Source organism: Cynoglossus semilaevis, chromosome 1 (assembly GCF_000523025.1).
Source record: "Cynoglossus semilaevis isolate Cse_v1.0 chromosome 1, Cse_v1.0, whole genome shotgun sequence".
NCBI lineage: Eukaryota > Metazoa > Chordata > Actinopteri > Pleuronectiformes > Cynoglossidae > Cynoglossus > Cynoglossus semilaevis.
Window position 1 is genome coordinate 24,169,328 of NC_024307.1, and position 27,900 is coordinate 24,197,227.

General features: G+C 37.7%; 3 protein-coding genes across 5 annotated transcripts in view; 1 reads left to right on the top strand and 2 right to left on the bottom strand.

Annotated features, from left to right (window-relative positions):
* Positions 1–3,545, bottom strand: part of ntn5 (netrin 5) — a 20,587-nt gene extending 17,042 nt beyond the window's left edge. Inside the window, exon 1 of the mRNA XM_025061631.1 lies at positions 3,422–3,545. The gene's annotated coding sequence lies outside the window, so the exon portion shown is untranslated. The remainder of the gene's footprint in view (positions 1–3,421) is intronic.
* A 4,638-nt stretch (positions 3,546–8,183) lies between these two features.
* On the top strand, positions 8,184–22,544 carry LOC103386843 (calpain-5). 3 transcript variants are annotated; one of them, XM_025060293.1, is made up of 15 exons: positions 8,184–8,436; positions 12,285–12,489; positions 13,338–13,671; positions 14,192–14,377; positions 16,655–16,786; positions 16,881–17,092; positions 17,775–17,967; positions 18,051–18,244; positions 18,461–18,538; positions 18,630–19,044; positions 19,545–19,667; positions 19,966–20,162; positions 20,471–20,589; positions 20,798–20,934; positions 21,002–22,544. In XM_025060293.1, exons 4-15 carry the CDS (start codon positions 14,213–14,215, stop codon positions 21,176–21,178), a joined length of 2,142 nt encoding a protein of 713 aa, XP_024916061.1. In that variant the 5' UTR covers positions 8,184–8,436; positions 12,285–12,489; positions 13,338–13,671; positions 14,192–14,212; the 3' UTR covers positions 21,179–22,544. The 3 variants fall into 3 exon arrangements, with proteins under 3 accessions (XP_024916061.1, XP_008319491.1, XP_024916069.1); XM_008321269.3 differs by lacking the exons at positions 8,184–8,436; positions 12,285–12,489 and having other exon boundaries at positions 12,523–13,671; XM_025060301.1 differs by lacking the exons at positions 8,184–8,436; positions 12,285–12,489; positions 13,338–13,671 and having other exon boundaries at positions 14,235–14,468.
* cnpy4 (canopy FGF signaling regulator 4) lies at positions 9,137–11,618 on the bottom strand. The gene is made up of 6 exons (XM_008321280.3): positions 11,413–11,618; positions 11,176–11,302; positions 10,649–10,745; positions 10,443–10,565; positions 10,250–10,367; positions 9,137–9,677 (listed from the first exon to the last, which is right to left on the bottom strand). Exons 1-6 carry the CDS (start codon positions 11,495–11,497, stop codon positions 9,556–9,558), a joined length of 672 nt encoding a protein of 223 aa, XP_008319502.1. The 5' UTR covers positions 11,498–11,618; the 3' UTR covers positions 9,137–9,555.
* Positions 22,545–27,900: the final 5,356 nt, after the last annotated feature.

Consider the following 27,900-nt stretch of genomic DNA (forward strand, 5'->3'; position numbering starts at 1 on the left):
GTCGGTGGCAGCGCAAACGGAGAAAGAAGCAACAACAACAGCAGCAGCACCAGCAGCAGCAGCAGCAGCAGCGTGGTGATATTGAGAAACAGATGGAAATGAAATCATTGTGATGCAGGGCCGATGTTGCAGTGAAGCCAAAAGGACGAACCTCAGGCAGGATGGAAATAAAAATCAGGCCTGGAGATTGTGAGTGAGGCTGTAATTAAATTCACACACAAGCCTGTGTCACTAAATACCCCTCTGCCACCCCCCGAAACTTCTCCGGTAACAATTAAAGAAGTTGTCATCTGTTAGTTATGACTAATACGAGTAAAATTAGAACAAAACACCAAGCGACAGAGTCTGTTCTAATGACATTCAGTGCTTTGTCTTTCATTAATAAACTTCAGCTGCGTTGACACTGAGCCGTTCAGACAAACCCGCTGCATTTCAACACATGTATTTACTGCACAACACATGGTTTTAGGTCCACTGGTGGTAGATCCACTCCAAGCTGCACAGTTTTAACAGACTTCTCAAAAACACTTCACCTTATAGATTGTATATTTCTTTGTTAAAAAACACTATAAAACTTGTCTTCAAATATACTCAACTGCAAAAGCTCACTGCAGCAAACTCTAGGGGGCGCTCACCAGGCTCCTAAAGCCAGTGCTACAGAAAACACAAACTGATGTGACTGTTGTTAAACCACAGTATGCCTAATAATGGAAACAATTCAGCAAAAACTAGCTAACGGTTAGCAACATTAAAAGCAGAATACAGTGAAAACAGGTGGACAAGAACAAGCCAGAACCTTTGGCTAAAAGACCTTTATACCTGTTCACTGCTAAGTGATAACTGAGAGGTGCATAAAACCAATATAGTTTAAAGTTTGCTAAAAAATAGACTCATATGGTCAACATTTCTACCAATAATATACTACAGCTAAATATTAGAAAATTATGTACACGGTATACAACTAAACACAACAAAACAACTAAGCCAGTTAGCCAAAATAACATCAACGTTGACATTCAGGGAAAGGAAACAGAGATATAAAATTTAAAGACTAAACATAAAATGTTTGGCATTAGACATTTAATGAGGGACTTTTGACACCAAACTTCTGAGACTTGACTGTTCACACAAGACCTACCACAGGAGTGTGCGTGACACAGGAGACTTTTGACATAAGCCACACAAAGCTAACGGCATCAGACTTTTCAAAACAATTTTAAACCTCGTCTTTTAACACAAGACTTTTGCATCGGAAACTTTTGACTTTTGACTTGAGACCATTTACATTATACACTCCACATAAGACTTTCTATGGAGACTTTTGACAAAGTCATTGAAAAATGTTTTTTGTCAAAATACTTTTTTACTGTACTGTTAAGGACTGAAGATACTTGTAACGTAAGACTTCTCAAAAGACTTTTGACAGGAGACTTTTTGTCATGCCCTAAAACCAAACAACTCAAATAAAAGGTAAAAAGTTGAAAAGTGAAGTGACAGATTTCTCCACTCTCTACCATCACGGGCCGTTTTGCATTTTTTCTTTCTTTCTTTTTTTTTTACATTTAAAGGTTGACTCTTTTTTTTTTTTGAACTGATGACTTTGGCAGCATCTCAGAGCGAAGCCCCATTTTCAGCCACTCTGCTCGGCTAATTGCCCTCTTTGGGCTGCAGTGAATTACCCCCAGCCCGGGGCTACAGAGAGAGAGAAAGAATAATATTTACAGTGGGAGCTTTCCTATCTATCACACGGTGGGATCAAACAGCATGAGTGTAATTATGAGCTGACTTCAGCATCGTAATCACTCACATGTGTTTTCGTGTGGAGTGGGAAATAAATCAGGCTAATCTGAATCAATGAGCCTGATGTTGTTGCTGTGTTCTGCTGATAAATGAGGTTTTTACTGAACATTTGTCATTTTCCCCGTCTGACTGACAGGCTTCTTGTAATCTCTGATTCATAATTTGTAATAATAACACCAAGTGTAATTACTACATGTGGTATCTGTAGGTTAGAGTACTTTATGTAGAGATTTATAAACAATATGGCTTGAAGTAAAGATAACAGTAGAGGTTGAGTTGTTGGTTAGAAAAACACCTTAATCTAAGGGTTTATCAATTACAGTCACATGGTTTTCTTTCCTGTTCTCCGTTCTTTTTGAAGTATTACAATCTTTTATACATATATATAATTTATATTAAAAGTTTAAAAATATCCATTTAAAATCCAACATTTTAAAATGTCTTTCTAAAAAATCCCAATTGTGATGATAAAAGGACCCACGAGAAAACAAAAAAGTAAAAAGAATAAATAAATAAATATAATAATTTATTAAATGTATGTATGTATGTCTTCAGTTGCTGCACTTACTGTAGGTTCAAAATTGATTTTTTCATTTATTTTCAAAGGTCTTCCATCAGACATTTTTTAAATATTAAAATTCCACAGTAATCTCAAGATTCTGAAAAGAAAGTGAGTTCTGACTTTTTTTTCTCAGTTGCAAATTTTAAATCAAATGATTTTTGGGGGCTTAGTGTTTTTTAAAGTTACTAACTAAATAACTTCTTTTTCTCACTCCTCATAGACAAAATGACTTTAATTTAGGAGTTAAAGGAAAGGAAAAAGACACCCCCACTTTGTTATTTTGATTTCTGAATTCTAATTCATTCCTAAGGAATAATATTAATTTCCAAAAAAGTCCAAAATCTGACGAGTTCCATATGAACAACAAACATTATCATGATGTTTAACCTCAGGCCATTTAAAATCCGACAGAAAGTCCTGTTCATATTAATCTCCCTTAATTACGAAGTATGTAGTGAATTAATCGTAAAAAGAAAAATACGATATTCCTACTTTGATTCTAGTATTGATTTTATTGAATTATTTTAGATAAAAGAGAAAATGCCACTTTAAATGTAATTTTATTTATTTGTTTTGAAGAAAAGCTTTAATAATATTTAAGTGGTACAAATCCTTTATCGTACTAAACAAACAGCAGTTACACATGTATGTTATTTGTATAATTACCGTAGTACACGCCTTAACGCAATCAACCTTAACAAATGTATCTTTATATTTAAAATGATACTGACGTCAACACTTCAGCCTCGTTTCTCGGTTTTTTTTTTTTTTTTTTTCATTTATTCCATCAAACTGACCTCACTTCCCAATGTCGTCACCACTTGACAAAGTTGGGCAACGACTGCAAGTTATATTTTCAATAAATTATCCTCCTTTTTCCTGCCTTCGACAAGAAAAACAAGAGAAGACCGTAAGTTTGTCGTCCAATCGCTGCGTCTCTTTACGCACGGCGCGTAAAGAGGAAACCGTTCCACCTCCGCATTAGTCCGGGCAACTTCTAACTCCAGTTAATGTTTTATTTTGAAAAATCAAGAATAACGTTCGTGTCAAAATCCTCACCATGTGCGTCCCAGTGACTCCTCTGCTCCTCCTGCTTCCTCTGGAGCCTCCTGGTCATGGAGAGAAGCGCGGCAAGTGTCCGGAGATCAAGCGTCTCCAAACCTACCGAGAGGGGGCAACACGCAGGGGAAGACTGTAGGAGAAGGAGGAGGAGGAGGAGGAAGACGTGGAAGAGGAGGAGGTGAAGTAAGAGGACCAGCTGGGAGGTGTCTCCTCTCATGAGAGAAGCTGAGGGATCTGCAGTCATATCCTGCCTGACGCACGGCTCACCTCTGCCAGACTGTGTCACATGACCGAAGACACCGGTGGACTGTCCAGGTGTCTTTGTGCAGTTTTCTCAGCTGAGAAGTTGTCCCTCATTCACATAAGTCAGAATGTTCAAAGTCTGTGTTCATGTTTTATGAATTATTTCAATGGATGATCACTGGGACACCTCGTCATCCGTCCCCCATCTGGGCGACCCCCACGCTGCTCTGGTCTAATCCACTTCAGACGTAATAACCCACACTGTCCACCTTAAACATGATCTGTGATGACTGATAAATGTCAGATGTTGGTATACCATATACATAGATGACCAAAGATCAGCCAGACATGCTGTAGCTTAAGGTTAGCCACAGTGGCTTAAAGCAGCCAGAGCAAGGCTTTTCCAATCACATACTATATATGTCTTAATGTTAGCAAAATAAATAAAAGAGGCAGGAAATAGAATTACACTTGACATAAACCACAAAAAGCCTGAAACATACAGTATATGGTGCTAACCCGAAAGAGTATTGAAAAGGTAGCCAGAGATGCTAACATTAGCTCACAGGTAGCTAATCCTTGTCCCATGGACTGGATAGAGGGAAATTAATACCAGACATAAAATAACAAAAGGTTCTCAGAATCAGCTAACATTTTCAGAAAAGGCTGAAGCTGGAATTACATTTGGGTGTTTGTGTTGAACAAAAATGGAACAAATCACATAAAAAAGTTACACACAAATCCCAGATACTGCTAAATGTCACCTTGTTGTGGTGTTTGTGGAAAAGAAGTGTGTTTTTACGTCCACCACTGTCCTGTGGTGGGTGTCGTGGGTCACCAACTAACTCCACACTCGTTCTGTTATGAGTTAAAACCTCAAATCTCAACGCTACATTTCAGGGCTTGTTACGGAGCCTCTCTCCGTGCCGTGTCTTTTCTTCCAGCTCAGGTTTATTGGCACTGGCAGCCAAAGTGAAGACGAGGGGAGAGAGAAGCCAGTTGCAGTAGCCTCGTCTTGGAGCGTCCGTCCAGGCTGAGATCTCACCCTGCAGTTTGCTCCAATTACGCCTCTCTGGAATAGGAATAATGGTTGAAGTTAATTGGGCGTGCTGGATTGTTCTCAGATGTGAGGCAGAACTGATACAGATGGAAATATGAAGCAGAGAGAGAGAGAGAGAGAGAGAGAGAGGGAAGATGCTTGATTGGAAAGGAGGGAACTTTCCCAGAGAAAGCCATAAAACTGATTGATGACTTCCCTCGAGGAATGTTTCCCCAGGTGTGCTCTGTGTGTGTCTATTTGTGTGTGTGTGTGTGTGTGCACTAAGGAAATGCTATCCTTGGACGCTGCACAAACGCAATAAAGAAAATTGAGGGGAGAAATGGCACGTTTACGCTTCCATATTGTATGAAAACACAGACACGAGCTTTTTCCTGCTCGCGAATGCTAATCGATAACAGAGAGCCAGAGCTGAGATGAGATAAGAATGTGTTGGTTTAATGAAACTCAACAGGTGGTCCCTGACAGGTGTGCGGCGCTGCCAAAGTCTGAGGGCCCTGCAGCCAGGAACGTGCTCAGACGCACATCATAATCAGAAGAAAATAGCAGCGAGGTGTGATTATAAAAGTCAACATTAAGCCACCGTGACGGAATAAGAGCAGATTTCACAACACGTAGGCGTAGGTTTGATGGATGAGCCGTACTTACACCTTTAAAGTGTTACAATATGGCACAGGGCTTATCAGATACTGGCATTAGAATCTGAAAAATGGAAATATTTATAGCACCATAAGAACTAAAATTAATGTCGATGTATAACCGTTAGATTTCTTAAAAAAGAAAAATCATTTCTACATTTCTACTTGTTGTTGCAGGTATGTCCAAGATCTGGCCCATGGGCCCAACTCTGGCAGTTCGACGGACTGTTCATGGCCTTAACTGCTTTGATAAGTTTATTTATAACTTTTTGTCTGGTTAGAAAAATATTTCATTCACATAAAGGCTCAGCCTTTGCTCCTGTGAAATAAGTTTGAAAAAAAACAAACAGATCATTTCTAGAATGTATTTGTCCTGGCAAATGTCTTTTCTACTTCAACTATTTCTCCACTAACCTTTAGCCATTGTATCGAATACACTTGGCCATTGTTTCTATATTCTTTTTAGGCTATGAGCCTCCACTATACATTTGTGTTAGCTTTTAGCTACTTCAACTCACCTCACATGTTCTTTCTACGTTGTTGTTGAGCTTTCAGCTTCTTTGAGTTATTAATTATTTGGCACATTAGCTATTTTGGTACATTTTAGTTATTTGGGGGAACTTTAAGATACAAAAATACACTAAGAACAATGTTGTCATTGTTACTAAATGTAACAATTTTTGCTAATTTGTTTTACACTAAGAACAATGTTGTCATTGTTATTAAATGTAACAATTTTAGCTAATTTGTTTTTTTGGCTTTCCTTTGCATATGCTTCTATTGATTTTTTTTTACTTTTCGGGCTAATACTTGGCAATTTTCAAGCTAACATTTAGTCGTTTTTCATTCACATTACAGTGTACACCCTACTTCACAGCAGAAAGAATTCTGTTAAAAGTTGTTTTAGTTTGTCATTCTACTCACTGTGTGACCTTTGGTACAGTTTTCACTATATGGTATTAATGTTTTCTTTTTTTAATTGTGACCTGCCAAAAATACTTTTTTTTTTTTTAGATTTATGTTTTATATTTTACACGGTCCTTCTAAAACCAAACAGAATGAGTTCACTGGAGCAGAGCAACAGCACTGATCAGATATTCATGGAGATCACGTTTCCTCTGATTTTTGTGTTTACAGTGGAAAGACACGGAGATTTGATTTGAATTGAAAAAGAAAACATTTGTCTTTCTTTCATTGACCTGAAGGGTCACGTCTGGAAAAACTGAACAAAAATTTGCCTCAAAAAAACAAAACAATGCCGTTTAGTGACGGTAACCACATGAAGGGTTTTGATGCAATGAGGCTGTTGACTGAACTTTTTGGCGAAATAAACTAAGAAAAACAAAACAAAAAATCCAACAACAGCATAATAGAAGCAAGGAAAATACTCCAGGTCTTCGTGAATAAAAATGCAGTGTTTTTGTTTTTCTATGCTACACTCACTGTTCCTCTTGGCACCAGTGCTGACAAGTGCTGCATGGAGATGAGGAGCAGACGATCCTCCTGTAGCACATTAGAATAAAAATCACCAGTAAACAGTGAATTTATACTGAAACAATGGAGAAAAACCACAGCAGATTCCAGAGCGGAGTTTTCACTCACATGAAACAGCAGAAGATAATCGCTCAGATGAATCACACGCTGAGAGGACGCTAAAAAACTGCCTTAAATAAGGACAAAAATGTGTCCAAACAAATTTATGTCATTTAAGTGAAGACATCTGCAAAGGTGGGACACTTGAGCCAAGAATAGCCATGTGTTTCCACATGTACGACCTCTGTCTCTACACCGTCCAATAAATCAGTGCTTTCCTAAACTTTTTAAAGCGTGACCATAAACAAAAAAGAAGAGAGAAAGTTTATGAGTGCAGATAAACCAGACCAACGAAAGTTACAGTCAGGGTCAAAATTATTCAAACTAAAGGAAATATATTTCATGCAGTAGACTTTCCAAAACAATTCTTTAAAAGAATTCAAGCTGGCAGGATTTAGTTTTGAAGCTTTTTGAGGCATCTAAATATATCTAGAACACAAGAATAAAAGTCAACACTGTTTAAAAGTTTAAATAAATAAATGTGATACGGTAAAAAAACATTACAGTGTTAAAAACACAAGGAATAAATAAATGAACACTTTATTTAGAAAAGAAAAAGTGGTAAAAATAGTTTTGTGTCTGGGGATTGGTCTTCAATTTACAGACTGATTTTATAGACCGATCGTTAACATTTTCTAAGTCCTCCTGATAATAGTTCTTTCATGGTTCTAAGATACAGTTCTAAGATTTTTTAATGTACTTTTTACTTTTAAACACAACTCGAAAATGTGTATTTATAGATTCAATAAAATGTCCTTTTTTGTTTTTTGTAAATAATAATAGACATGTTAAGAAACTATTAATAATAATAATAATAATAATAATAATAATAATAATCATCATCATCATCATCATCATCATCATCATCATTTTGTCCCCAAAAGCTGTTGAAAGTAATACCTTGTAGACTGAAGCATTTCCGTTGAAACACAGCGGGTATTGGCCACTAAAATAATGACGTGTACACATTTTTAACAAAAGGTGAAGGAAAATTTGACGTAAGCACGTTCTGTCGAGATATCCACGTCTAAACGTCTTAATAAATATATATATAAAAAAACACTAAATACTGTTGAATGTATATTATCTTGTGTGTCACTGGCCTCTGGTGGCCAGTAGTTAAAATTGCTACTGTGCTTAGATAGCTTATTTGGTTGTATTGTCAAACATAAATATATTTTTTGGGGAATTGTACCAGACCCACGGCGTTAGTCAGATTGTTTGTGGCCCTGAAACCTGGAGCAGATTTCTGTCGTACATAAAGAAAGATGGGTCTGTTTCGTGTTAAGCCAGTAAAACAGCTGCATCAGATTCTTCAATTACAGACACAGGAAGTGAGTGGATTTGTGTGTATTAGCCAGCCATCCAAGTTGTTTACGTTGTTCTAGTCATAATCGTCATCATTATCAATAATCACGAGGATTCCAGTAGCCATTGTCGACTGATTAAGTCTGGGGAAGACAACAAATATGACGACGTTGGTGAGTCGTTCAAACACGAACCCATCTTATGGTGTGCTGTGCTTTTGTTGGACGACGCTACTATCATAATTACCTGCAGATGTTTTTTGAAATTCACAGAATGTTTTATGTAATTTTGTATAATTTAATCATCATTTCCAAATCCATTGATCCTAATCAATAATGTATAACTTGTGAACACTTGGGGAACAGTGATTCCCAGATGAAGTTCCCCCACCTCCTGAGGAGACACAGAGCTAACGCTTTCCAAAATGTACCCACCGATCAATAACACCCAAGCACGACTTCAGACCAAATATTTTATACTGAAATAAATAGTACTTTGTGTTTTTTTTCATTTCTAAATGTTGTAAACACGTCTATAACCACCTCCGTGAGTTCATTATGAATTAATCAACAGTTCATTTTAGTGAAGTTGATGTGAAAAGAGTGGATGTAACGGAATTAGCCACTTGATGGCGCTGTTCTTAGCAAACGTGTTTATATTAGTCTGAGATGAAATCCTTAGCAAATGTCAACGTCCAATACAAAATTATCCTCTGACATTTAACCACAATGCACTGCTGTTGTCGTTCAGTGTTCGGTTTGTTTGTTCCGTTCAGTCACACATGTTTGCAAATACAGGAAAACATTTTTGTTTGGAATAAATCTGTACTTAAAAAAAAAATTTAGCTTGACATCTTCTAACACATGAGTAAAGTTATTAAAAAAACAAAACAACTTTATTCATTCAGAAACCTGTACATACTGCATTCAAAACTGCACGAGAAAGTGTACCAAAGACTCTTTACGCATGAAGAAATGTATTGGTATTTTCACAAGATTTAACAGTTGGATTTCAAACCCTAGTGTTACAAGAGTTAAGTTTTCTAAAGGTGCAACAGATTATAAAAAATAACGTCATTTATTACATAAAGCTTCTTCATACACTGATGTAACTCCAAATGTAAACTGTTTTCAAATGTGGTAACAGTAACGGCTTCAGGTTCACATAATTCCAAACTTAAAAAAACCTAAAAAAAACTAATAAAACTGAAAATATCAATAAATCAAGTCACATTTTCTCTTTGTATTTGTTTTACAGATAAAATGTGAAGTTGTTTTTTTTCTCTCATTTCTTCAAAGCTCTGATCCGTCATGAGTTTTTGTGCCTTCTTCTTTCTCTTCCACACTCTTGTTCGACGCCTCCTCAGCTCCTCCCTTGTTTCCCATGTCTCCCTTCCACACCTCCTTTAGACATTCTGAGAGAGAGAGAGAGAGAGAGAGAGAGAGAGAGAGAGGAAAATACTACTGAGTAAGAGGTTTGGTCTCTACAGAAGAGAGAGTCTTTCACTGGAAAAGCAGATGATTAAAAGTTGTTTTTAATCTTTGTAACCACAGGTACACAGGGCGGACGTGTTTTAGATTTTAACAAGGTTAAATTCAAGATGTTTACAATTGCTTCTTTGTTTATTTTTTGATTTTTATTTTAATCACAACCTTGTAGTTTAGGATGATGATTTAAGTTGGAATAAGTGACCACGACTTTATGAAATAATTTAAAACAACAATAACTTAATTTTCAATTCAAACATGTCGTTAAGTTCTTACACCCTTTTTTATAACATATATGTGATGTCATGACATGTTAAATATTTCTGCAGACTTTCCTGTTATTTTAATCTCAAAACGTGTTTCAATGTGTTGTGACTTGGCTTATTCAACTAGTCAATGAAAGTGCTTTGTTGTAGATGTTCTAAGGGCTAGAAAAGTACTGTAGAAGTACCGACCAGTCACCACTATTTTATTTGATAGCATTTTTTTTTTCTACTACCTTGTTCCGATGCTTTAAGTATGTGGTGCTCACAAAGAAAGTTCTCCAGCCTCTGGTCCTGGTGATGGAAGTACCAGTCCTCCACCACCTCCTCGTACTCTTCCAGCATCGTCTCACACTGTCCAAACAGACAAACCATCACATAACGTCTCGAGGCCTTACATGGGTTAGTTTTTGGATCAAAACTGTCTACCTGCTTTTTCATGTCCGACACTTCTGCTGAAGGCTCGTCCCAGAGTTCAAAGGGCAGACCCAGGTCCACCTTGACTCCTTTGTGGACCAGGTTCTTCAGAGTTGTCATGGTCTGACTGGCGCCCTAGTAAAATTCAAAACAAATACGCAGCTCTTACTTTAATGCATAACTTTTAAAGCGGATCTTGTAAAGCAAAAGAACATTACCTTGGCATATCGAAGGCTGCCAGGCCTCTCTGCGTGAACACTGTACTGCAGGATGCGCTCACAGATGTTGTCAATGGCCTCAGTCAGACGAGTTTCCCTGGAATCATTACAGAATATTGATATTTTTAAAGAAAAATCTGTGGAGTCAGGAGAAATTTTGTGTTTTAAAAACATGTAAAAAAAACTGCTTCTGTATGACATGACTATGAAAAAGTATAAAATCGAAGTTTGTTAGAAATAAGGTTTTTAGAACTTTCCGTTTCGGCCTGGAGTTCAGAGCCATCTTGTACTTAAATGTTTATTCAAATGCTCTATTTAAATTTAAATGTTTCTGCGTGAAGCAAAGAATCTGACGAGTGACCACTGCCTATTGAACGTCTCTGGTCTTTTATTTTGAAAAATAAAAAAATAAATTATTTGAAACGTTCTTAGTAAAATATGTGCCATGCTCAAATGTCAGTTCCGTTGCTGACTCATAATTACTTTCAATATTTAATGTCTTTATTTTATTTTTCACTAATACTTACGATGTGTTGTATTTAATTTTCTTCTTCCTTTTTCCCGTGTCCAGGACTTCTCCCACTTCTAAAACTTCTTTGGAGCGGCCGGTCTTCTCCAGAGCATCCTGCAGCTCGACTGTCAGAAACTTACACACTGACGGATATATATATTTATAAGAATCATAATATCAACAATAAAGAAACATTCACTTTTTAAATTCCTCGGTGAAAAAGTACAACTTGACACATTTCACTCCTTCCTACCTTCGCATTTGTTCGGCAGTCTCTCGTCTTCACTCGCTGCGACAAAACCGAGAATTAAACACAGAAACAGATTATTAACATTCATTGCGTCGGTTTGCTTTAAAAACCATAACAAAAGCAGCGATTTAAGAAAAAATACGCAACAGAGGACACATATGCATCCTAAGAGTGACGCACTGCTGCGCGTGCGCAATCGCAGCCTGATTCTTGGATGTCAGGTAAAAATGTCGATTGAAGAAAAGTCGAACTCGACCAAGTTTTTGTGGTTTTTCTGATTTTTACGTTTTCACCTTCCAAACATCCAAGCACCAATTAAAACAGTAGTCTGTATCAGCAGTAAGAGCTTAATATTTGGGTTAAATAAAAGTCCCTTTTCGGTTAGTGCAAAACATGCAAAAAGTTATATAAAACTAGCCAGGAAATACTAAAATTAGCTATACATTGCTTTTTATTAACCATAGATATATATGTCAAAAGATGTTAATAATTTAAAAAACAAAAGCCCAATATGAAGCCAAATCATTTTATCAACATTGAAAATTGTAGCAAAAAACTAAACATCCCAAACATTAGTCAAAAAGAACATTTTAGAACATTTTAAAATACTTTACGTCCAATATTCAGTATATTTTTATACAACTGTAAATGTAAAAACAAAAACAAATATTCACTTTGCTTTACTACTGCAGGTTTTAAAAAAAATGACTTCTGTTATTGTTTCAACACACATCATTTAATTGTATTTTGTCTGATGACTCAGATTTATCTTTCTCCTGTCTATAATATATGTTAGTGCATTGCTTTGTGTACACAGCAACGCCAATGGCAGTGAAGTGGTTAACACAGGAGTCACCTTTCTCCTCGTTTCTCAGGTGACAGAGGAGACAGAGTCAGCAGCGACCACAAACAGACACTGTCGGACCGTCCCTCAGTGAGAGGAGAAAGAGGAGGACAGGAGAGTGCAGAGATAGGACGGAGAAGGAGAAGAGGGCAGGAGGTAGCCATGTACAAATGAGAGGAGATTTGTGTTGATATAAGAGGAGGAGAGTGGTCTTATTAACCAACGGGAGGACTGCAGTTAAGTACACACACACACACACACAAATACACAGATACAAAAATGATTTAAAAATAACAAAAAAACAAACACCATATACAGTAGTGATAGCAAATTCAAATGTATTCAAAAATTAAATACGATATTTCATAAATTCAACAATTAACTAAAAGACAAAAATAATCAACTTCAAGTTTAGTTTTTCAGCTAAAAAATGCAAAATCTAGGTTAAACAAAACAGAAATTGAACATGAATAGTGGAGATATGTTCTTAACTAATTTAGTAGTAATTAAAGTCACCAAACCTTAGCTAAAATAGAACGACAGCCAACTATTCAAGAATAAATACAATTCTTGGGGAATAGAAATATTTTAAATGATACAACAATTTTGTTTTTATGTTAACAAAGTTAGCTTTTTAACACATGCGCGCGAACACACACACCTGGGAAACACATTAGTTGATGTTGCAGTAGAGCTCTTAGCTCACAGGTGTCAGAGGATATAGTGTCAGTTACAGGGTTTCCACTGCTACTGCAGTGTGTGTGTTTGTGTTTGTGTGTGTGTGTGTTTGTGTGTGTCTGTGTGTGTGTGTTATGTGACCTGTCTTTGTCTTGGTGACTGTCTATCTTTTGTCTGTGTATAAGTGGATACAGTTACTGCGGCCATCTTATCCTCCACCTGTTTATGTAAGGGTTCTGTGCACACACACACACACACACACACACACACGCACACACACACACACACACACGGTTGTTGGGGAACTTCCCAGGGCTCACATCACACCGTGACTTTGTCCTGCAGCATCACAGAACTGGCTGAATTAAAATAAATAATTTCCTTCAACCTTTCTGTTTCTCTCCAGGTTCTTTGGACTGAGTCTTTACATGAACACCTGCCGGAGATGATTCCAACATTCCCAACGGAATCCAAGGAAGGAAGACGGAAAAAAAGGAAACATTGCTGCAGACTCACTCGGCCAACTTCAGCTTCTAACAGCTGACTCTGAGCCAGAAGAAGTGAAGGAACACGTGCTGCCTATTTATCACAACACAGGCTGTGTGGATGTCTTTAAAAAGAAATGAGGATTCCCTGAAGGATTTCCTACGTGATCCAAGGAGGACATGAATTTGGATCTACTGCCGGAGTTCAGGGAATAGTCGAAAAGCAAGAGGATAAAGCTGTAATCCGACTCAAAGGTAAAGTGTTTTGGCTTCCCTGTGCAGCTGTTTAACCAGATTAATGGCTTTTTAAAAGAATATGTAGACATGATAAAGACTATACATAACATTTCCCTTTAGTAGTAGTTCATATCACTGATGACTTACTTACTGCAGTCCTCAGACTAACCCTTCTCCATAACACACACAAACACACACTGTGGTGGAAATTAGGTTTTCTCTGAAATCTGGGAAAAATATAAATTCTCTCTCTGTATTGTTTGAAAACCTGACATCCAGAAAGAATGTATTAAATTAGCTGCAGGAAAACTACAGAGAGCAGAGAAAAAGCTGTAAATATCACAAATTTGATGGAAGAATGCACTAAAAAAAATTCAAAAATATTTTTAAAAGCCTTCCTTAGTTTTCATTTTTGCTCAAACACTTTCCCAGAGGTCGGACAGCCTGTGAGATTTATGAAGAACAGACTGGAAGGACAAATCACATTTCTCATAATAAATCATAATAACTTCTTCTTGTATTTCCCTTCCTTTCCCAGGCTTTTTCAGCTTTGACTAAAATGCCTGAGAGAATGACTCAGTTCCAGGGTCAGAGCTTTCACAAGCTGAGGCGAGCTTGTCGGCGACGAGGGGCTCTCTTTAAAGACCCCCTCTTCCCCACCACGGCCCAGTCGCTGTTTTACAAAAGGGAGCTGCCGTCTGGGCTGGCCTGGAAGAGACCCAGGGTGAGTGTGTGTAACAGGGGAGGACAGAGTACTAGGACCAGACAGGAAAATGTCTAAAACTGCCTGAAAACAACTTTAATTTCTGCAGCAGGTTAGTACAATAAAATAGATCAAGAAAGCTTCTGTGGTATCTAAAAACACTAACATGCTGAAGCGCAAAGCTGTTGACAAATGTCGTTTTATTTATTTATTTATTTATCAAGTTGGTTTACAATTGAAAGCTAAGATGTAGCTTGGACAAAGCAAAAAAATAAAAGAGTTAAAGTCAATGTTAATATACAGCTGATATTACCTAAAGAATGGATAGGTAACAGTTAGCTACAAAATGGAGGAGAAAATAATAAATAATACAAATAATTTTAAAAAGTTATCCAGGACCAGCTTTTTTGCAAGGTAAAAAATAAAAGTTAGCCCTGTAATATATAAAATCTAAATAAATATACAGTAGCTAAACTAAAAGAAAATCATGAGGAATAGATACAAAATAGGGGAAATGCTGTCGAACACCCAGAAAACTGTAGGTAACCACAGTAACAGTTGAAGTTAGCTGACATTTAGTTCAAAAAGGTATTGACCCAAACATGACAACATTATATAAAGCAAACTAAATTGTCTGGACACTGTCCTGCATCACTCCGCTCTAATCTAGTACAACAGGGTTTATTTTAAACACATCTAAATTCAGTCTCCTTCTCAGTTTGTTACATTTCCATTCAATTAGGTTAATTTAAGCTCCTCCAGGACAAGTCAGCAGTGCAACAGTGGGGGGAGGAGGAGGACCCACGCTGATGGACATGTGTATTGTATGTGTGTGTGTGTGTGTGTGTATTTATATGCAGTCGTGAGTTTAGGAAGAGCAGCAGAGAAGCAGTAGTTTAAATAGCCCAGATGTTTTTAGCACATATTGTAGCCACATCTATCTGTGTGGCCTTTAATGGTGAGATAAATACAAGAACACCCAAGGTCGTGTTATTTACAGTCCACCCACTGCCTGTCAGAGTAGAGACTGATGACCGGGGCTTTATAGACACATTTTTATTTTTTTCAAAAATCTTATATCATCTTGTACATGACTATAAATTCACAGTATTTACCAGAACTTCTGTTAGCAAGTGCTGAATCAAGAAGTACTGCACATCATAGATATACAAAAGAAAAAAAAGAACCACCAGAGCCTGATGCTATCAGATCCACACAGTTCAGTATCTGTGAAGCAAAGTCTCCAGAATACTACTACATCTACTCCAAACATAGTTAAGCAAATGTAATGGCAAAAGACTCAATTAAAATATACCTAATAAAATGATCAAACTCTGTTGCAGACGTGGAGTATAAACTACCATTATATTTGGTAAAACTATGTTTTATATCAAACTGACGTCAACAGTAATATTTTGCATTCAGCTGAAAACTAATCAAATAATATATATACATATACAGTATATAGACTGTGTATTTAAGGTGTGTTTTCATTTATTGGATTTTACGCATGTATGGAAATTTTAAAAATGCAGTATGCCCACGGACATACCCGTTCAAAAATATAGATTATATATTTCTGTGGTCAGTGGTCAGTGGTCAGTGGTCAGTGGTCAGTGGTCAGTGGAATGGGACTGGGGTTAAGGCAGAGACTTCAGAAATGCTGATTCAGCCTGGAGCAGAGTGAGAGTTAATGGTGTCATGATTCTGTGGCTCCTCTCTGGTTTTCATCAGCCCTTAGCAACACTGAACTGGATGATTCTGTGACGTCTGTGGCCTCTTTTAGTTGACACACACACATACGCAACATAAAATCCACTCCATCTCCCTTTTTGCTGTCCTCGCTGGTCATGTCTCAATCTGGGCGACCTCCCATTTGCACTTGTGTGCTTTTTTATGAACTCCATATCCACTGAGAGAAGGATTAGAGTTACATACAAGAGGTTATGACCACAGAGTGTGTAGCCTTCCCAGTGTGTGTGTCACCCGACCCTGTCCCGACTGAGATCAACAGCTCCACTCAGACTGGATCTGTCTCCTCAGCAGTGCAGTGACACTGGACCAGCTCATAAAACACTGTGACTCTTCTCACTGCTGCTCACTCACGTATCACAGCTCATGACACGTGGATGCATTAAACACCCACATATAAACACCATGTTACAGCCCCACTACCGCCACCACGTTACCACTAATTGATAACCCATCATAAATGTTCTTTAATAGCCTTTTCAGTCTGTGGTCAAAGACTTAAAAAAAATGAATACATTATAGTCACTTCTTCTCTCACTGATCAAGGAAATATGTAAAGACCCTCGTCTGTTTGTTGACGGCATCAGCACCCGCGACCTTTACCAGGGCAGTCTGGGTAACTGCTGGATGATGGCTGCTATTTCCTGCCTTGCATCTGAGCCATCTCTGTGGAAGAAGGTTGAACTTTCCTTCACATCCGCTTCACCTTATTGAATGTTTTGATTGATCTTTGGCTCTTTTTTCATTGCTCTTATTCGACTTCTTCACTCAGGTCATTCCTGACCATGTGGAACAGGAGTGGAACCCCAAACGAATCGACCAATACGCTGGAATCTTTCATTTTAGATTTTGGAGATTTGGTCGTTGGGTGGACGTTGTTGTGGACGACCGTCTGCCGGTTAATGAGGACGGTGTACTGCTGTTCTGTCGCTCAGCTACTCCTCGAGAGTTCTGGAGTGCCCTGTTGGAGAAGGCCTACGCCAAGTGAGTGGAACATGCTTGTTCATGCTGGTCTCTAAACCAAAACAGCTTAAGAAATTAAATCTCAGACCTCAGCTACATTTGCTAATTCTCCACTGTTATCCAGACATTTATAAATAAGCCAGCAATATACTGTGAAACTATATTATAATATAATTATAATAATTTATAAAAAATAAGACCAATAGTATCTCAAAAGTACACCAAAAAGCAAAAAAAAAAAAAAAAAAGAGAGAAAAAGATAAGTTAAATATAAGTGAACTGATAACTGATGCTAACTGGCTAAGCTAACCCTTTAGGCTTAACTGGACGATAACTGAAATATAGCATGAAAACTGATAACATTAAACAATTCAAAATAATAAAAGTTTGCTAAAATGCTAATAAGTACCCAAATTACCAACAGAACAGCCCTATATTTAGCTGAAAAAGATATTTAATCAGCCCAGAAGATTTTTTTTCCAACTTACTGAGACATTTAGAAATTAGCCTGACAGTAGATCAATAATAGCTACAAAATAGCTAACATTAGCATGAAATTGCAAAAATGTTCTATGAACCTGTTACACTTGATATAAAAATAAAAACCCATACACTCAACATTGAACATGTGTGTGGACTAAGGTAAGACACTATGCTAAGACTCAGTGATTCAGTTTGAGGATCACCCTTCTCTACGCTCTAGACTGAACGGGTGCTACGAGGCCCTGGAGGGAGGAAACACGGCGGAAGCCTTGATTGACTTCACGGGTGGAGTGTCAGAGTCCCTCAGCCTGGATCGTGAGGCTCTCAGCCTTCACAGTGACCACAGGAGAGCATTCTTTCAGACGTTAGCCAAAGCTCACGATGGCAAAGCCCTCATCACCTGCTCTATACGGGTTAGAACTCTTGTCTTGGAAGAATACAACAACCCTGAAGCTACAGTCTTGTTACAGGTGCGTTTGTGTATTACCTCTGTCAGCCAACAGAGGGGGAAGCTGTTGAATCAGTGCTGGACTGTGGCCTAGTGCGAGGACATGCTTATGGCATTACAGCTGTGAGGAAACTGAGGCTGGGGGACAAGTTCTCCAAGTCAGGAGGAATGTCCAGGATCTTTATGGTGCGTATGAGGAACCCGTGGGGAACCTCAGACTGGACTGGTGCCTGGAGTCAGAGGTAAAGATGCTTGAAATCCCATTACTGACCCATATCCATTACATTTCAGGCTGCAGAATGAATCAGCTGACATTAGAGATTTTACTTTACCTCAACCTCTGACTGTTACATCTGCACCAGTCATTATAATTCTTTGAAAACTTCTTAGAAGTTCAAACACAGTTTCCTTTTTGTTATTGCCTTTGAGTGTGATTTGGTCTTGTGCACACCCTGCAGGTCAGAGGAGTGGCAACAGATGAGTCGAGCAGAGAGAGAGAAGTTGGGTCTCACAGTGAGAGATGTTGGAGAGTTCTGGTTTGTTGCCCTTTAATTAATAACTTTATTTTTACTTGTTCTAACAAAATTCAGTGTTTCAGCTTCTTCCTGTTTCTTCCATCTTGTTCAGGATGGACATCAAGGATTTCTGTGGCTACTTCACAGACGTGGTGGTGTGTCGCCTGGTGGAGAGAGCTCTGCTGTGGCCTAAATCCCACTGGAGAGAAGAGCGTTGCTACGGAGAGTGGACTCCAGCTCCCACCTCCCCTGGTTCATCCCCATCCTCCATTGTCCTTCACAACAACTATGCACTGACGCTGGGTAAACCCAACATCCGGCCTGAAGGAATGGAGCAGAGGGGGAGGAGAAGGGAAGCCAGACTGGGCGAGAGTCATCAGCAAAACAGGGGAAAGTGTGAGCGGGGTAAAGAGGTGAAAAAAGGCCTTGAAGATAATGAAGGTGGGATATGGGAGGCTCAGGTGGATAAAAGGAGTCGGTGTGGAGGCTGCATCAACCACAGAGAGACATTTCTGCACAATCCACAGGTAATTTAGCTAACACTCAGCTACTTATGTGCTAACCCTGGTTAGCATTGTGACTAACTTATAGCTATTGATCTTAAACTTCTTGCAATTTCTTTTCACGGGCATGGCTACCTTTTAGCTCGTCTTTTTGGCTGCATTTTGTTGACCTTTAAACTTTTTCAAGTTCATGTTTTGTCCGTCTTTTTGGCTGCATTTTGTTGACCTTTAAGTTCATGTCCGTTTTATGGATGTTTTAAACATTGTTTGCCTTTGTATTTACATGACTTACAATTTGGACAACTCTTAGCAAATTATTTAGAACAAACTTTAAGCAAATGTTTTGCTATATTCTACCAAACATTTTAAAATGCTACACTGCTGCTTGTTATCAACATTTTGAACATATTAGGTCCATTTTAATTCAATATGTAAAAGTAAATTGTTTGTTTGAGCTTGTCAACGTATAAAACGCCTAAGGTACTGCAGGAAGGCTGATGGTTCACCCTCCTTTTTCTTGTTAGTTCATGTTTGAGATCAGAGCCAAAGATGAGGAGGTGCTAATCTGTCTGCAGCAGGAAGACAGGAGGATAAAGCGGAAAGATGGAGGAGGAGAAAACCTTCCTATTGGCTTTGAGGTGCTGAAGGTGAGATAACAGTAAATAAATAAACATATGGGCAAAGACTACGACTAAGTTGTTCTATAGTGTAGCGGTTATCACACGTGCTTACAAATCTGCCTTACGTGCAATAGGTCCTGGGTACTAGCCCCAGAGGAACCACATGCTTAATAGCACATCCCATGTGGCACCTAATGAGTTTCAACCACATACTTAATGGTGCCTCCTGCAGCAGCCCATATGGGCTGTAAAGACTCACCCATTGTGGGACAAATTTTTTTTTTCATTTTAAATAAATGCTCCTTTAATGTTGCCATGCCTTCAGGTGGAGGTGAACCGCTGCAGTCGGGTGCAGTGTGTGGTGGAGCAGGCGGCCAGCTCCGTCTACATGGACTCTCGCAGTGTAACATTAAGAGCAACGTTTGCTGCTGGACGCTACGTTGTTCTGCCCACAACCTTCCTGCCAGGCGTCCCAGGACACTTCCTGTTACGGGTCTTTTCCCATTCCCGCATCAGACTCAGGTTTGTGACCTCCAAGGGTTTGATGATTGATACGATTTTTGCTTTATATTTTAACCTGGTGTTTATTCTAACCCAGACTGTGATAACCACTGAATTTTTTAAACCTTAAAATGACTTGACAAAGAAACACTGAAACCGCTTTTTTTTTCACTTATATAAAATATATATACTTAAACTCATTATGGTTGTAATGAAAACAGTTTTATCTGATGCAAACATCAACTGTAGATTGTTTTCTTTAGTTTAATTTAGAGAGTATTTCCCCTTTTTTCCCTCCTTGAAACCTGAGCAACATTTTCTCCATCCAGGGAATTGAAAGAGGATTTGCCTTCATCATCTGCTTTCCAGTGTTTTCTACCGCGGCCTAAGGTGGTGACCAGTGTCCACCTTCGCCGGGCTTCAGGACTTAACCCTCCCAAAGAGGAAGGTCAGGGCTATAAACAAATACAAAAGCCTTAGTTTTACTGGTACTTTCACACATATGCCGATAGTGATGCATGGTCCTGGTTCATTTGAGATTAGCTCAGTGCCAGAAATTATAATAATAAGATAATTATTATTCATTATCTTGACAAGCCCTTGGTGAATGCTCCTCTGATACCCTAACTTGATTCTGTGTTTCTCTGTGTTTGCAGCTCCAGATGTTTACGCCATAGTTCGGTGTGAGAGTGATACCATCAGGACGCAGGTGTTCAAAGCAGAGGGAAACCCTGAGTTCAACCTTAGAGCCATTTTCTACAGACGATACCCCGACATCAACATCTCCATTCAGGTATTTATTTTCAGACATTGACCCACTGATAACACTGTGATTGCTAACCTGTACCTGTTGTGTGCAGTTGTGGGTCAAAGGTCATTTGTGGGACTCCATTCTTGGTGTGGCTCAGCTCCAGACGTCAAACTCTGACAGGAATAGGAGTCATGTCATGGACCTGGGAACTCGTCACTTTGGTTCTCGGTACCGGGGATGTGTTTATGTTGAGACGTCATCCAGCATCTGTCTCACAGACTTGTGACATTATCATCTGAATGTCATGAAACCATGGTGACTGGTCTCCTTAACCTGCTGCCAAACTGACTTTAATATGTTTTTTAACAACAAATATTTCATTTGCTTATATTGGCTGTGTTTATATATATGCAACTTTACTTTGTTTAATTTTTAATTTAAATGTATGATAATAGAAATTGAAATAAATAATTTCTAAATATCTTGGTATTTCTAAGTCCAATGTTGAGCAAAACAGACAAAAATTAATACAGGAGTACGGTTTGCTGTGTTGCATCCCATATTCTGAATACCAAATGTGAACAATTTTATATGGTTCACAAAATGTACATCTAATCAATTGTTGTTGGTTTCGTCTTTGATCCTGGGTCTGACCAACTTTAATTTTCCAATATTTATTCGATATTTGGCTAAAATATGGCCCACATTTTAGACAGCAGATGGAAACCACACCTCAGCCAAATGTTCAACTCTTGCCGTTTGTGGCGCACTTCCACCTTAAGCAGTAGGAGCTGCATCTCTGCTAGCATTGACTTCTTTCTAGTTCTACAATTGTTCTGGATCTCAGACAAACCTCTTTGGGACAAAATAGTGTTCACAAGGACTCACAAAGTCTTTGCTATAATGTGGCCCACGGTGTGGGACGTCGGGTTGTCCTTCTGTCCTCTGATGGAAAGTTTATGCTTTTATATTCTTTCCTCACTTTTGCTGTCATCTGAAGTTCCAAAATGTTTAGAAAGACTCCAATCAGATTAAACAAACCAATCAGTCGATCAGTTGATTAAAGAATAAAGAAAGTGTAGATAGGATTTGTTGTGATAATCTCACTGTCAGCAAACAGTTTTTAGAAAACTCAGTACAAACTTTTTTTTGTAAACAGCTCTGACCTTTAAAGTCACATTATGCAATTATGCAACTTTACTGTATATTTTAGATATTGCAGGTCAGTACCATGTGATGTCTGACTTTTTATTCAACAGCTCAGGGAAACCTTTCAATAGTTCGACCTGGCTACTGTGTTGGGTCCGAGCTAAGTCCACGCAATAAAATGCAAAATCGGCAGTGCAAGATAAAAAAGTGAGGACATGTTCAACTGTTATCTGTCCATAGACTGTATAGTATTTGTCTATCAGAAGATGGAGACTGCTAATGTTTGCTCTGGATCCAAAACAGGTCATGTCAGAATAAGAAGGTACTCTTGAATGCTATCCCTGAGCTGCTTTTTACTACAAAGGCCACTTTTCTCACCTGTTGCTACTAAACATTGTAACACATGTACTTTACGTTTACTACTTGTTTTGTTGATTTAAATATATTCTTAATTTAATATTTTAATTAGATGCATAAGATTATATATTACATATGACAATTAAAAAGTTCATTTAAAATGAATGCTGCTGTTCTTCAAACAGGATTCAAACAGAACATTTTTTCTAGATTTTTTTTTTACAGAATTATCAATATATATGCAGTATTTATTATAATAATTATTATTATTATGCCTGTAAGATTTTGTTACATTTTTGGCACTGGTTTGTCAAGTTTTAACCGCGCCTCCTTTAACACCTACTCTCAGTGGGCGTGCACACCGTCGAACGGCTAAGACTTTACGCACGGCCCTGGGCGTGGTTGTCTGACTGTGTTAGCTGTCAGCAGGAGCCGCCGAAACATCTGGAGCATCAACAACAAAACAATACCAGATTAGGTAAGTTTTACAAGGATAACACGCGTAGTTTATAATAGTAATAGAAGATTCAGGGCCACTGTGTACATTTTAGCAGACGCCACTAGACAGAAACGCTTTATGGGAAAGTGGAAGTTAGTTGGAAGTTAGTTTCGCATTGCTTAGCTTTTCTGACCAAGTCAGCTTGCTCATTCCCACAGTATTTATAGTTCATTTCCGTGAAACCTGTTTCGCATGGTTTAATAATAAAGTTTCGTTTTTAAAATGACCGCTGAGTTTGTGTGTCACTTTAAAAATGGTAGAGATTGCTTGTCGTGTGTGAATCTGTTAAACGTGCCCCTCATGTTTATGTTCACCTGCAATTTGGACGAGTGCAGGTTGTCACTTGTTGTTGTCGTTATTCCTGTTCTGTTGGTCCGACTGGCTCTGAACGGGGGAATGCTGTCGAACCTCTTGGCAGCTGCAGAGGTTCACACACACCGTAATGCTCCGATGCAAATAGTGAAAGCAACGTGATGACGACCGACCGTACTTGTACTTTCAAGTTATTGTGCTACTGAATGTTGATTGTTTTTGCTGCCCAATAACTGTTTTGTTTTTTTAAGAAACATACAATATGTACAGGTGTAAATATTGTTGCTACTGAAAAGGTAGCTTTTATAGTAAAACGTACAGTCAGCGGCAGACTTTTCTCAATTGTTTTGTCTTATCTTGCAGACTTTCTATAATTACGCACAAAATGTCCCTATTAGTGGAAAACATCCGCAGTCGCCCCCAACCTCCAGGACATGTATTAGGTAAGATTACCCCCCCCCCCCCCCCCCCCCCACCGTTAATTGTCATGCTGATTTTCTTCAGAATGAAAAGGCTTGTAAATGTGAGTTAAATGTATTTTTATTTCATTCATTTTTAGGATGCTCTAAATTGTTCATGTGTGTCATGCCAATTGCACAGATTTCAATTGGTGAGTGATTCAAACGTGTCATGTTTCTCAGATGTTTAACCTGATTCTCCTTTGTAATGTTCAATACAACATTTTCTCTGACTTTGAAAATCACGGTGTCTCTCTCCAGGTGCTGTGTATCTGCACGAATGCCCTCGGGAGAATTACATCCCCATCTATCTGATAGTGGTGGGTGCGTTTGGCCTGATGTTGTCGCTGCTCTCCTGTCTGCCCTGCGCTCAGCAGCCCACAGATGGAGCCACAAACCCACTGAATCGAGCATGCGTGGCCTGGAACTCCCTCACCTCCTTCTTCCTATTCTGCTGGTTCATTGCTGGTGAGCTAATTATTTTTTGGCTAGTTCTTAGTTTATTAACCTTTTTTGTATTTTTATGCTATATGCTAAGTGTATGCTACACTGTAGCATACACTTTCATAATATTTCATTTTAAGTTTCGAACATTGTGTAAGTCTAAATACATTCTGTTTTACTTTCGTTTTTGTTCATTTTCTGCAGTAAGTTTTATTTCCTTTTTGGCCAATCGTTATCTTTTATTAACTAAAATATAACTCAGTTTATACATAAAAAGTATAGACATAAATGTAATGTAGAAAATGTATTTCTTTTTTGCAAAGCTGACATTAACATAATAATTTCATCTTTTTTCATTTGTTATATTTTGGATAGTTATTAGCCAATCTAGCTAACTTGTTAACATCATTGTGTCATTTTTGTTTTACCTGAATTTATAAAGCCCCGTTATTCCGGCATAATGACAGAATTAGTCAGCTGGCTGCTGCACTATTGTCCTGCTTTTGGTGGGTTTTCATGGTTGTCTGGCTGTTTTTTCTTTATTTACAGGTAAACGCTAAGCAAACCTTTTATCATTTGGTAAATCTGATTGTAAATAACTTGCTTGTCCACACAATATATGCCTTCACTACTTCTAGCTAATTGTATTACGTGCTACATTTTAGCTGTTCTTGCCTGCATTATAGTCCCTTTAGCTTTATATACTTGCAGTATGTATCATAATGCTATCTTCTTGCTTCTTTTAGTTGTTATTTATCCAACACTCGTCTTTTTTTCATTGCTCCAGGTAACGTGTGGATCTACTCCATTTACCAGCCAAACTACAATAAAAACACCACCGACGTGGACCCTTACTGTAACAAAACAGTCTACCTGTTTGCCTTCTGGACCACCACGTTGTTTTACATCATCCTCTGTCTCGTCCTCTTCATTGGCTGCTGTGTCATGTGCTGCTTTTACCTGTGTGGCCGAGCTGACCCTGACGATTAGAGACCACCGTGTGATGATAAAACAGGAGTGCTAACTGACTCACTCTGTAGCTGGAGGTAGTTAATTGCCCCTGACTTTGGTTTCTGATAAGCGCTGCACCTTCTCACTTTTTTTATAACACTGAAGATAAGGAGGGTAGAAACATACCACTTCCGAATCATTTTACTTTATCTTGGTGCTGTGGAAACTTATTTTGTCAGCTACATTTGATAAATCTGTTTCTGTAAAGACTGTTTTGATTTTACCATTGATTATGAATAAATTTCTATATAATCTAATAGCGTATCATACTGTAACAATGAGAGGTGATGTGAGGTCCCTTCTCTGTGTACATAATACAACATTTGGTTATGATTAAAACAACATATTTAAAAGTAGTTTTCTTTTATTTGGTGAAGCATATCTGTGTGTTTGTGTGTGTATACATACAGTATATACATCTACAATTGTTTTTGACATAATTAAGAGTTAACTTTTTTCCAAATCAACCAGCAGGCTTTGTGCCAGACACAGTGGTGACCTTTTTATTTGTAAGGTTGGTGGCCATGTTTTATTGTTTATGTAAAAGTAAGTGTCTTCCTTGTGCATTACTGTATGGACCAACTTTATTTTCCAGACAAGAACTGATGAGTCACAACTGCAGCTGCTCTTATAGACAGAAAACCTTTCCTAATTATATTTTTTCTGACAGAAGTGTAATGTGTAAGTGTAAGCGTAATGCTAGATTAATATAACTTTACGCATATATTTAAACTTGTCTTCATCACATAGTGATGAAGTAGTGGTGTACTGAATATCTCATAAGGTTTTATACATAATATATTTATACAACAACAGTAGTTTCCCTTTAAAACATATTTAGTATCTTTTTATGTTTTTTAAAAACTTGTTTTACAATTGTATGTAATTTGTCCTGTTTTGTAAAAAAAGCAAACACGACTGCTGTCATTTATAGCTGTGCAATGACATTTACTAACCACTAGATGTCCTACTTATAAGTATACACCGACGAGTCATCGTTTGTGTGACCATTGCCTCAAATGTTTTTTCACATTCATTAACGTAACCGTAGCCTTTTATTTTACTACCGTTAAAAATGTCTTTCAGTGCTTTTGATTATTTAAAGTTTGGTTGTTCATGGACTGCTGTTAGGCATACGTTTTTGTTTAATAGAAAGATGGAATAATAAACAGATAATCATCACTTTTAGCTTTGATTACTAGTTTCTACTATTACCATTATTTTGACTATCTATTTAATTATTTAGGGACTTACATATTTCTTTTTGCCATATCTAAGCTATCTTTATGTCTAACACGGATATTTTGGCCAAAATATATATTTTGATTATTTATAACAATGAAGCGAGATATTCGAAATATTTCATTTATTTTGTAACAGATCAGAATAAAGATGATGTCAGTTTAATGTTGTAGTAGAGTTTTACATATTTTTGTTGTTGTATGCTTACTTAACTTTTAATCAGTTCGCCTATAAGCTATTATTGCGTATGCTAAAACTTGTTTTATTCCAGCATTTTTCACAAAAGTTTCGCAAACATTGTGTAACTTCCGGTTTTATTGAGGCGTAATATAGCAGGAGCGCCTTAATTTCCCCTATGTCATTTCCTTTTTAAACATTTGTTGTCCCTTAATGAGTCTCACCTGTGGCTGGTCTTCCAACGGCTCGTTTTAGTTTCGTCTTCCTTTCAGGTTAGCTACTATTGTATTCAGAGTTTATTAAATTTAAATTGAATGAAAACACAACTTTTTGAAATCAAATCATTGAAATTAACTTTTTTTTTCTACTACTTGTCTTGCTATGTCTGTATGCAGGAGAGCAGCCTCCTTAAATGAAATGACGCAGTTTTTTTGCGACAAAAGCACATAGTGGTGTAATTTAAATTGTGTGTGGTTTGTATATAAAGTGTCGTATTTCACGTAGCGTTTAAATCCTGATTTTTCGTCGGACCCAAGTTGTTTAAAGCAATGTATCATAAAAAATAGTCAATAGTCGTTTATACACATGTTAAATTGCCCCTAACTTAGTGTATTGTCAGTTGTTTCATGGATGTCGTTTATACACATGTTAAATTGCCCCTTAGTGTATTGTCAATTGTTTCATGGATGTTTTTTTGTCAAAATGTGTCCCAGTACAGTCTTTTCGAAAGAATTTCCTCTCATATTTAATTATTAGCGCCTGTCTTTGATATCTCGGTTTTTCTGATATGAAATTGTACAACATTTTTCTCAGTAAACAACTAATGGTACTTTCTATCAACCAGGAGGCATCATCCTGTAGCCGCTGTTATCCTGCGTCTGGAGTGAATCTGGAGTTTTTGCTTCCCTGATTTTGAGACTACATCAGTGGTAAGAGAGTTTTAACACTTTTTAAATGCCACTGCAAAACATATTTGAAAAGGTCACAGGTTGAGTTCAGTTGAATAAATGCAAAAAATTATCAGGAAGTGTATATACTGTATAAACTGACGATTTTGTGTTAGTGCATTGCTAGATTTTACAGCAGGTCATCTTACCAGGTGGAGTGCATCAACCTCTCTAAAACACATCAAAATTGATTTTAGGTGGTTGATTATGGCATAAAATATTTCTCATAGGATTTGAACTTTCAATGACTTAGAGATTGTGATGGTAAATATGTGAAAACACCCAAAACACATTAGCATCACTTTGTTTATTAATGTGCATTTTTAACACAAATATTATAACTTACATACAAAATAAAAAACATAAAAAAATTTGATGTTTAATTCTTACAAAATGCATAAAACAGTTATAG

Coding starts and splice junctions, on each gene's coding strand:
- cnpy4 (XM_008321280.3), bottom strand. CDS start 11,497: ATGAATGTTAATAATCTGTTTCTGTGTTTAATTCTCGGTTTTGTCGCA. Junction 10,566..10,648: donor GCAGCCTTCGATATGCCAAG/GTAATGTTCTTT, acceptor GAATTTTACTAG/GGCGCCAGTCAGACCATGAC. Junction 9,678..10,249: donor ACTTAAAGCATCGGAACAAG/GTAGTAGAAAAA, acceptor TCTCTCTCTCAG/AATGTCTAAAGGAGGTGTGG.
- LOC103386843 (XM_025060293.1), top strand. CDS start 14,213: ATGCCTGAGAGAATGACTCAGTTCCAGGGTCAGAGCTTTCACAAGCTG. Junction 18,539..18,629: donor AGAGATGTTGGAGAGTTCTG/GTTTGTTGCCCT, acceptor CATCTTGTTCAG/GATGGACATCAAGGATTTCT. Junction 20,163..20,470: donor CATTCCCGCATCAGACTCAG/GTTTGTGACCTC, acceptor TTCTCCATCCAG/GGAATTGAAAGAGGATTTGC.